The 10,886-nt window shown below is 41.1% G+C and overlaps 1 protein-coding gene across 2 annotated transcripts in view; it reads left to right on the forward strand.

The window, feature by feature from the left end:
* Window positions 1-9,670, forward strand: part of RNF43 (ring finger protein 43) — a 74,050-nt gene extending 64,380 nt beyond the window's left edge. Inside the window, exons 6-10 of one of the 2 annotated variants that reach the window (XM_077480670.1) lie at window positions 861-1,031; window positions 1,411-1,513; window positions 3,746-4,816; window positions 7,337-7,574; window positions 8,878-9,670. In XM_077480670.1, coding sequence (XP_077336796.1) covers window positions 861-1,031; window positions 1,411-1,513; window positions 3,746-4,816; window positions 7,337-7,383 — 1,392 coding nt within the window. In that variant the 3' untranslated portion in view covers window positions 7,384-7,574; window positions 8,878-9,670. The remainder of the gene's footprint in view (window positions 1-860; window positions 1,032-1,410; window positions 1,514-3,745; window positions 4,817-7,336; window positions 7,575-8,877) is intronic. The other variant, XM_077480671.1, reaches the window with a different exon arrangement.
* The last annotated feature ends 1,216 nt before the right edge of the window (window positions 9,671-10,886 follow it).

Below are 10,886 nucleotides of genomic sequence, written 5' to 3' on the forward strand. Positions count from 1 at the left end.
AAAACCTGGAGGTGGCCAGAGCTCACCTTTTCTGAAATTACAGTTTCTGGGCTATCAGGCTGGCCCCTTTGTGAAATAAGTAGATAAGAATTTTCAATTTTCCTGATGTGTACTTGTTTTGTGTCAGTGACTTGGGATGCATTGAAACCTTTGAGTTAGAACAGCGAAGTTAACTGTGGTAGTCCCTGTAATTTGTATGTGTCTGATTCCCACACGAACATTTTCAGGCACAATTATCTTAAGATATCTTTAGCTGCAAGTTTGTAGACCGAAAAGAGAATGTAAATTTAGATTAAGGGTTAAAATTGTGTGTTTTTTTTTTCTTTTATTGCCTCACAGAAGTGCTTCATTGTGTGCATAGCATTGCTGTCAATGACCAATTTTTAAATGTGTCCATTAATGACATTGTACTGATACTTAGGGCTGGTTCACACTATAACATGTTGCACTGTAAGCTATGCGTTTTTTTTGCTTGCTCCATTTTTTTATTTTTTTTTGCACCACAATGCACATCATGGCCGTCATGCATTTTGTGTTGTGAAGGTGCATTGGAGTGCCATTGCAATGCACTGCAATACACCAACGCGTGCCAAGCATTAGTTTTAGGTTATGTGCCTCAATTGTAAACACTTATTTAGCAATAAAATATATCCTCAAAAGTGCTAATTAGCATTTATTAAAGACGCAGACTTTCAAAGGGAAACATTTTTGATATTGTAGTATACAGAAAATAAACCTGTCCCTAACCTGTGTTGTATATAAAAGAAGCACAGTATTAGCAACTGTAAACAAGCTGGTAGTTTTACAAAATGTATTGGGGTATAGAATGCCAGGTAAATGTACTTTGCATTTCATTCCAGGACTCATTACAACAGCAGACTTTGTTGGCTATAAGCCGACTTGGTACCAGAAAATACCACCCTCGAAGGTCAAGAGATTGGCGTGGAAATGGTGGCAAAGTGGAAACTGCAAGCACCAGCAGTTCTGTGCCAGTGTGTGCTGTATGCCTAGAGGAATTCTCAGAAGGACAGGTAACTGACCAATATAGTTTTACCTTTATGAATTAACTAACATCCCAGCTTTCTTAATAGGGCAAACACATCATAGACTGGTAGCTACTATCTTCAATGAAATAGTTTCCGCTGCTGCTGGTGGATCGTTGACGTTTTGCCCAGGGCCATATTTGGGCACCTTGCCAAATAGCTTGCAGTAGTTTGGATATGTTTTTTCCAAAGCTGCTTTTCACCTCACCAGTATCCCAATTAAAATGCATGTTTTTTCCATTTTTTCTTTAATGTAAAGATACTAATGTGCCATGAATATCTGTGTATAATATTGAGCACCATTCTTTTAGTAGAATGTTTCCTACTTTTCAAGTTTTTAGTCTAATAATGTTTTTATTCTCACTAGGACTTGAGGGTATTGCCTTGCTGCCATGAGTATCACCTGGAGTGTGTTGATCCATGGCTCAGGCAGAACCACACCTGCCCCCTGTGTATGTTTGACATCCTGGGTAAGTTAGCTCCCATGTTCTAAATCTCAGATATAAGAGTATATGTATGTGTGGTTTTAGGTGTGAGTAAATATTTCATAAATACCGGTTGATACAGTTTCAGCATTTTATCTGTTGCACTCTCTGGGGCCTTGTTAAATAGTTTGTTTGAATAAAGACACCAGTCCATCCAGGTACTCGTATAGCGCCGTCAATTTACGTAGCACTCCACACACATCGCACACTCACATCAGTCCCTACCCTTAAGGAGCCCACAATCCAAGATCCCCAACTCATATTCATATACTAGGGCCGATTTTGGACAGAAGTCAATTAACCTACCAGCATATCTCTGGAGTGTGGGAGGAAACCAGAGTACCCGGAGGAAACCCACGCAGGCACAGGGAGAACATGCAAACTCCAGGCTGGTAGTGTCATGGTTGGAATACGAACCAGTGACCCTTTTTTACTGCTAGACGAGAGTGCTACCCACTACACCACTGTGCCCCCCTGTAATGTGACCATTAGCTTCCAATTTTGCAGGTCCATTGTCTCCTTGTGCTTTTACCCCATCTGCTGCAGCCAATGTCTGCGCTGGGTGATTGACGGCAGCTTTGACCATTTAGCGGCTAAGACAGACACTTGCTGCAATGTAACTGACTCTTCTGATGGATTGCTTGAACAAACACTGTGCAAATCAAAGTATGGTAAAATAAAAAGGGTTCTATATCATTTAATTTGGCTAACCCATGTCTGGAGAGTCATAAAGGTATAGTAATTAGATGGTGTTTTTTAACGGGTCAGTCGCCCAACAATTCTCTTTATATTCTGTAACCTCATTCCCACATGTAGATAGGTTTCATAAAGGTTTAGCACATTCAATAGGGGACAGCCAGGATCTTATTAGCATAACCTAACCTCTGATTTGACCTTGACACACCACAGCCCTGGGAAAATAAATAAATAACTCCGCGCTTCTAAATTTGCCAAAAAAAAATAAAAAAATGTCAGTGTAGAACATGTTGCATATCCCCGTAGGAAGTACATGAATAATAGAGAATCGGCTATCATTTTGTAGCCTGACCAGTTAAGACTCCACTGACCTGAAAATATGTGATGTACAGTGCTGGTGTGGCCATTTATACCAGTCAAAATGTCAGTTATCTGATGACGGACATACCTCTGAAATGTGACAGTTCCATCTTGGTATTGTTTTGTGAAGACTATTGGGTTTTATATAATAAAGAAGGTTTGGTATTTGTGTGGAAATTGGAAACCTACATGTTAAGTCTCACATATTGGCTCCAAAAAATTTAAATATCGACTTGCTGTTTATCACATTTAAAATATTTATTTGCATGGTATATGTTGAACTAAGAGTCCATTCACACAGGGGCAACTTTGGATCCAACTTGAAGTCGCCCCAAGTTGCCTCAAGTCGCACAACATGATAAAATCAATGTAAGTGAATGAGAGCCGTCTTAATGTACACTACTGAAGTTGCTCCGACTTCAGAAAAGGTTCCTGTACTACTTCAATCCTACTTCTAGGCAACTTGTACCCATTGATTTCAATAGAAGTTGCCTCCAAGTCTGATCCCCTTAACTGAAGCAACTTTCCAGGAAGTAAAAATTGTTTTCTAGGCAAACCCCTCCCTCCCACAGAGCTGATTATTATGTGATTGACCACTGGTAAAGTCTCCTGTCCTGGAAGCAACTTCAAGTTGCCTTGTAAGTTGCCTCAAGTCGTGCTGTGATTCATACTCAAGTCGTGTCCAAGTTGCCTCCCAAAGTCTCGCTCAAAGTCGTGTTGCCCCTGTGTGAATGGACCCTAACTTTTACGTTTAAATTTAAACAATTATTGATTAAATAGGGATTTCATTTATCTAAAAAAATTATGGTGTCAACACTGCAACCCATTTGCGCCTAACCAGCCAGGTTTTTAAACTAGAAGTGTGGGAATGGGGGAAAAAAATAAACTTCTATGGCTGCAACATCATTGTGATGCTGCAGCTGTCCATCGACTCTTAACACCAAGGACTGTGGTCACATGACCGCTGATTACACAGTTCACACTGAGTAGAGATCTGTTACTGTCCGTCACCGCTCACTGGCGCTCTGGGCTGGAGAGGGGGTGGGAGGTTCTGGCTATGGGGAAATATATTGCAGCATCAATAGTTTGTTGAATATGCAAGGCTCTATTCAAGTTAGAATGTATTTCTCATGGTGTTTTTTTTTTTGTGCCTTCTACCAGCAGAAGTGAACACCCCTTCACGTCCAGCACAGTCCCGTCCCCCTGCGCAGCCACAGTTTTGGAGACCTTACCCAGGTGCTGCTCATTTGCAGTATCCCCCACAGCCTCACTCTACATCCCTGGTGTATCCTCCAATGAATAATAGGATATTTGTGTCCCGCACACCCTATTTTCTTGGCACTGGACAGCCCTGGGATGCAGCAGTGCCTCGCCATCACAGATGGGCACCAGAGGGCCCCAGAGAAGTGATAATCCCCTCTCACTCTCAGGTGTCCAGTGGATATTTACCAGATGACCCAGGCAGCGACAGCAGCTCAGGTCCATTCAATGGTGGGTCCTCCAGTGAGAACTGTACAGATGTCAGTCTACGTTGCCTACAAGGTTCCTCCTCCTCTTCTTGCCACAGCTCCCAGAGCAATCCAGGGGATTCTCCCCCTCCAGCACTTGCCTCTATTCTACCTCAGAATGATCTCCCAGGATTCAACACTGTTGTGCCAACACAGAATTCTTATGCTAGTCATGTTCATTATCACCAGCATCGACATCACCACTATAGACGTCATCACCCTAATGTGTCCCACCCCCACAGAGCCAAAAGGAAGTCTCGACCCCCTAGAGGGGAGGTCAGGACAGATTTGGGTTGTCAGAGGGAACACAGGACATCCAATAGTGGAGAATCTAAATCTCTTTTAACGCGTAAGGAACCAAGGACTCTATCATCTAGGCATTGCCCTGATCCAAGGACTATTCGGGAGGCTATCAGGCAAAGCCAGTCCTCACCACTGTCTCCTTCACAAACACATGAGCCACATGAACCTGAACCCTCAACTTCTTTAAGGAACCACAGGGCTGAACCTTTAACTAGAAGTCACCGAAAGAAAAGATCCTCTGCATCCGTGCAACCTCCTCCCTACAGTGCCCGCCACTTCTGCACCAACCTTGGTGTTCAGCACTGTGAAAGAACTCAGCCCATGTGGGTGGAGGGTGGCAGAATTGTACATGGTAAACTAAACACACACAGAGAAAACACAGCAATGATGCACTTGTATCACCCACCTCATCATGACCATGGTAAGTGACTACCAATTCAGACTGCATCTTAAAGTCCAGTATTTTTGTGTTTTGGAGAGAGTGGAGAAAAATTTAAATTTTCATTAAGATTCATGTCTGTCAGTGACAACATTAGGTAGATTTTTCCTCACTTCCTGTCCCAGTGAAGACCTGTTAAAAAATAAAAAGTATAAAAATGGTTGTCCTCTGGACTGGAAGGCACATACAGCAAAGAAGGCAAACCGTTCTAACCCTTCCTTATGTTGTTTTTATACACCAAATATCTTTGTGTATATCTAGTCTATCCCAATATATTATACATATTTTTTTCCTGGGTAGATGGGTCCTGTATTTTCTAGCAGATTTGAATATGTATACATTATAGAATTTTAATTTTGGAAGAAAAAGCTCAATCCAGGAATCCTTCCTAATGTAACATTTACGTAAAGAGCACATACTATACGTTTTTAGATACTTATTTGAACGAGTGGTCCTTCTTGATTTGTCCCCTTCTTGAATATAGTGGAGGAGTAAGCATAGCCACCCAGAGACATGAAGTGTGTTGTTCAGATTATTAGGTAAAAAGAAATCAAGGCAAAAATTTAAAGGAATCCATTTTATTTAGGAATGCTAAATTGCTTTGCAAGTTCAGTCTGAAGCACCATCACAATGCTAACTGATCCAAATTATGCCCTAGCTTGTTCCAGTGTTCTAAACACAGGTGAACCCATATTCTTGATAAGATGCCCCCCCCTTTTTTTTTTTTTTTTTTTTTTTTTAACAGATGTCAAGCAAGAAAACAATTTACATGGCAGTTGGATTTCTGGTGGACATTTAGCTGTATAAGCCAGTGTTTAGACTTAGCTTTTAGGAAAAAGACTCTTCGCTTCCTGGGCCAAATTTACAGCTAACTCCATCTTTTAAGCCCCATACACACTATCAGTTTTTCTGCTGAGTTTTTCCTTCAGATATACCAAAACCATGTAATGCAATGGCCTGCCCGGTTGCATACACATTGAAACTCCTAAAATTTGCCCTCATATGATATTGTTTTGGTAAATCTGAAGGAAAAACTCAGCAGAAAAACTGATAGTGTGTATGGGGCTTTACACCCATATTTAGGGTGTAGCATGGTGTCCCATGCGGGATTCGTCTCACACAGGCTGTCATTTTTTAAATTGCCTGCACATCCACATCATTCACATAGATCTGTGAATGAACTACAAGTCTGGTCCTCCACCCTGGCAGACAGACTTGTAGTTCTCAATGGGATACAAGTGCGGTGACACTTCCTCCAGATCTCTAACTGAAAGCCTATAGCTCTGTACAGACACAGGTGGAAGAAGAGTCTAGAGGAGCCCAGCATTAATCCACTGATCACAGGTGCAATGCTTTGTAGGCTACTGCGTGGATGCAAATAATAAATGCAGTTTTATTACTGCAAAAATATGTTCATTCATTTTTTTTTTATTTAATTTTTTACAGATGGGCTTAGCCTTTAAATTAGTGGTAAAGGTTGAAGGTTTTTTTTACCTGCATGCATTCTATACACGAAGGTAAAAAACATTCAGTATGCAGCCCCCCCCATACCTGATCTCAATCCAATGATGTGCACAAGAGCGGCTTCTCTCCCATGTGTCTGCCTCCTCATTGGCTGCTGTCAATCACAGCCAGTGAACCAATGAGGAGAAAGTGGGGGGCAGGGCAGAGCACCGTTCTGTGTGTCTTGATAGCGAGCGTGCACAAGTACCCCCATAACAAACAGCTTGCTATGTGGACACTTGGAGAAAAGGAGGATCTGGGTGCTCTTTGAAAAACGTATACGTTTTTTTTAAGTATAAGATTTTTTTTTTTTTTTTTTTATAACTTGATAATATCACTTAAGCTTACCATACGCTTTACAATCTGATTGTAGCCTCCTTTTAGATCTACCAGGAAGTATGTAGTGCAAAGGCTGCCTGATTGGACATAAATTTGTTTATGTATGTCCTCATATGTTACAATTTTGATTGTAATATTGTATAGACAGATTTTAATGTAAAAATAAGAAAGTGTAATCAAAAATGAAGTCTGTATACAACAAATCCCTTTCTTCAAGTATGTGCAGAGCCTATAAAATATGCTACGTATAGTATAGCAAGTCAGGGCAACCTATAATTACACTGCACCTGTCATCTGCATACAGGGAAGCAGTGATTTTGCTGGCCAAACTAATATTTATGTGACTACAGCCCATCCATTACACAGGATCAGTTTGATATCACTGCTTCCTGGTGAATTGATGGGTTTAAACTGACAATTGTCATTTTGATGCTTCCATTTATCTAACATAGCGGTTAACAAGAACATTAACTCTACCTGTACACTCTATTGCTATACAGATGTACATTTTGTTTTTTGGTTTAAGAATGTTTCTATAATATTAGGTTTCAGCTCCCTCAGGTATAATAATGGGGGCGCATAGCTTTGAATGTATTTTAGACCATGGAAATGCTTCTCATTTATTGTACATTCTAACTTTCCCCTCCTCCTCTCCTATAGGTGCCGATACTGAAGGGATTGAAGCTGTTTGTGAACATGCAGTGTAAAATCCAGCAGTACATTCATGTTTGGCATGACCCAACAGTACAGACTGCAGTGGTGGGGGATGCAGAGTCCCTAGCACTTGCCTTCTAATCCAAGCTTCCAGATCCTCCCTCAGCCATTAAGGTCATTTTCCACCCTTTTCATCTCCGCAGAGTCTGTGCAGCTGCTGACTTAGTCCACAACATCTGTGCATGTGAGTCTACACTTCCGGCTTCTGAGCCCTGCTGAAAAATGTCCAGATCATGTAGTCGATTCTCCAAGCATATTAGTTACATGCCACGTTGCTGTGCCAAGGATTTAGTGGCTCCGAAAATCAGGGGAAGGGCAGATTAACCAGGAAAATCTCCCTTATTTAAAAATAAAAACAAAGGGAGAAAACTGCTGGTGTGATTCGCAAGGCTTTGCTTGCGGTAAATGGTGTGGTGGGATGCTTTGATGAAATGGAAATAAGGCTGATTTGGACAGCCTTTGGAGTAACAGATGCTGCTCACCAGACCGATGTGAATGGGCTAAGCATTTTCTCAGGCAGTGTGTGACTGTCCAGCTGTTGATCTGCAAGCTACACCTGTGAATGACTCGAGTAGAATTTCTAGATGTTTTAGGCTTGTTCAGCCATTTTAACTTTGGTTAAAGAGACTCTGTCACGAGGATTGAGGTAAACTGCTGCATGTAAAAGTTCAAGTGTTTTACAGGGTATATGCACATACATGCAGCAGCCCCCTAACCCTCATGGCCAAATCTTGGGCTATTCAGACAAAGTTTCCACACTTTAAGATGGTTTGGGCTTTTACGCGTTACTGTTGGCCCATGTTGGGAAGCCTAACTGATCAGTAGAAATATGCAAGAGGTAGGAATGCAAGCTATGGTATCATCGGGCAGTACTGAAGCTTTGCCTGTCAGAACAGACCAAAATCCTGCCGTGACAGTAAGGTTTTTGCCTGTACCTTAAGTGCCTGCATTTTTTTTATACCTCCCTGTTTTTTTTTTTTGGTGTTTTTTTTTTTTTTTGGTGTTTTTTTTTCTTGACACTCTCTCTAAAATATCCCTGAGGTTGATTAGTAGGAATGATATCTGATACTGAGGGACTGACGATGGCACAGCCAGTATACGGGATTGGTTTAACAGATTTTGCCGAAAATGAAAATGGGAAAAGCTAAAAAAAATTTACTGGGAGTCAAGCAAATGTAAATTCTTCCAGAAAACTGTATATCTTTGTAAGGAAGTTTTGTAGTCTGACCTCTTTGCTGCTGTTTTGTGTGTGTGAATGGTAGCCATTACCTTTTATTGATAAATCTTTAGGAGATAAACTCACAGACCTTTGTTCTATGCATACAGTCCCCAGGCCAGTCCATCTTGTAGTATTGCAGTACACAGTGACACTTTAGAGGTGCTTCAGTCATTTCATTCCCCCCGTGCACCTCCCTGTCTCTATATATTGTCAGTGCTAATGCTGTTCCTTCTTGTACTGTAAGTTTATTGTCTTTTCTTTGTTTTAGAATTTTCCTGTGATGTGACTGAGAGCTCCTTACATCTATACAATATCCAGTGCCTGGGCTGCTCTCCACCTAAAGCAGTGCCATTCACAGGATCAATGACCTGCAAGCACTTCTCTGCAGCTTCTCTAAAGGAGATCATCCAAGTGAGAGTATGTTAAAGAAAGACCTGACTACTATTGGCCAGTGAATGTATGGCTTGATGCACATAGCACAGCCTTGTTGATTTTCAGAGCATACCATTCAAACTACTTGCCAAGACTGAAGCATTCCATGACCAACAATTCCAGAAAATGCAGCTGAACAGGCAAATCGTCAGTCATTTTTATGTATGTTATATTGCCAGTCCAATGTATACTGTGTGCTACATGGCTCACTGGAATCACTTCTTATTTGCACTTACCAAATCACCTTTAAGACTGGACTCAGTGCCAACTTTGGCCTTATGCCCCCGCGTTCAATGGTGTAAAACATTCATTTTGAAATGGCGGCTATTGTTTTTGTAATTGTTTTACAAAAGACTACAGATCTCACAGGTAACTAATTGGTAATTTTACCATACGTGACTTCACAGGTACTGCCAATACAAACCAAGCTCGCACCTAAAGACTGAATAAGTGGTCTTTGCTTTTTGTATGTCTCAACCTGAAAAGGAAGATTGTAAGTTCTTGTGCCTTTTCAATGCCATGTACAGAATTGTATAATAAGATATATGCTTTGTATATGTGTAAAAGTATTATATTTATAAGAAAACTGTGGTTCATTGAAGAACTAATGAAGCTACTTTTCCTATGGATTTGTCGTCCTGGTCATTCTTTGGGATGTGGCATTTCCCTTTAGATGGGCAGTCAAAATCTTGTTTAACACACTGGCGTTTACCAACAACCTAAAAGGAACACAAGCTTATTACATGTGCTCTGGTTCTTTTGTGCCCAGACATCAGCTTTTAAGAAAAAAAAAATCTTTAGCGAGCAATCGCAGCCACCATATTTTTCTTATTGCAGATTTTTTAAATAGACTCTGCAACTTTGTTCATTCAAGGCAAGGTGACAGAATATCTTGCTAGTTAGCATTTAGCTTCCCTGGGTTCCCCACCATTCTGTCCTTCTATCAGAGCTGCAAGTCTAGCCCCGTGTAGGGTCAAGGGAGTGCAACAAAAGTGAGTATTCAATTGGCCATACACTATTGGATTCCTCCATTCACACTGCAGTTCGGCTGGCAATTTACCATCCAGCTACTTCCATTTTTTAATTAAAGGATGCCAGGCAGGAAGGTGGCGAATGGGCCACTCATGGAACAAATTTCATCCAGTTCGTCAGGAAAACATATTTGGCCAGCTTTGGGGGAGGGGCATGTAAAGGCTTTGTCACTTTACCCCATACATGTCTCTTTAAACTAATTTTTTGCAGCTTTCAGCTTTTCTTTTCTCAGAACAAACCTGTGTTTTTTGTTATACTTTCCCAAACTGATTAGTAAAGAGGTCTTGCCTTCATTATAAGCCCCAGAGTAATGCCAATGTTCTAAGAACTGCAGGGCCCACATCCCTTTAGAAATGGTGAATGAGCCTTTATTTCTCACCACAAATAAACTGCTTGCAGAAGAAGCCTGAAGTTTTCCTTTACTTTAAAACGAATGGGAATGATGGTGAACCAGTCGCACATGGAGGATCCTCAGATGTAAAGAACATCCAAAGGTTGCCAACTTTTATTACTACAAATTGCAAAGGTCTAAATGAGACCTTAACAGCCTCCCCACCCAGGTACAATTTATACTTCTGAAAGCTGGAGCAATATATACCTGGATAGCTGGAGGTTACACAAGAAGTTTCCCTGTAGCAGGAGGAGACAACCGCAGTTCAGGAGATTTATGACAACACCATAAAACATCTGTTTCCTGAGAACCTTTTATCTTGGAAGTAAAATAAATGTGCAGTTGGGTTCAGAACCCTTTTGACCCTTTGATTGCCAGAAATATGTACCTTCTGTCATGGTTGCACCATCTGCTAGGTAGCC

The sequence above is a fragment of the Lithobates pipiens genome, unplaced genomic scaffold (assembly GCF_037356315.1).
Source record: "Lithobates pipiens isolate NorthernLeopardFrog02 unplaced genomic scaffold, aLitPip1_a1.2 Scaffold_16, whole genome shotgun sequence".
Lineage (NCBI taxonomy): Eukaryota > Metazoa > Chordata > Amphibia > Anura > Ranidae > Lithobates > Lithobates pipiens.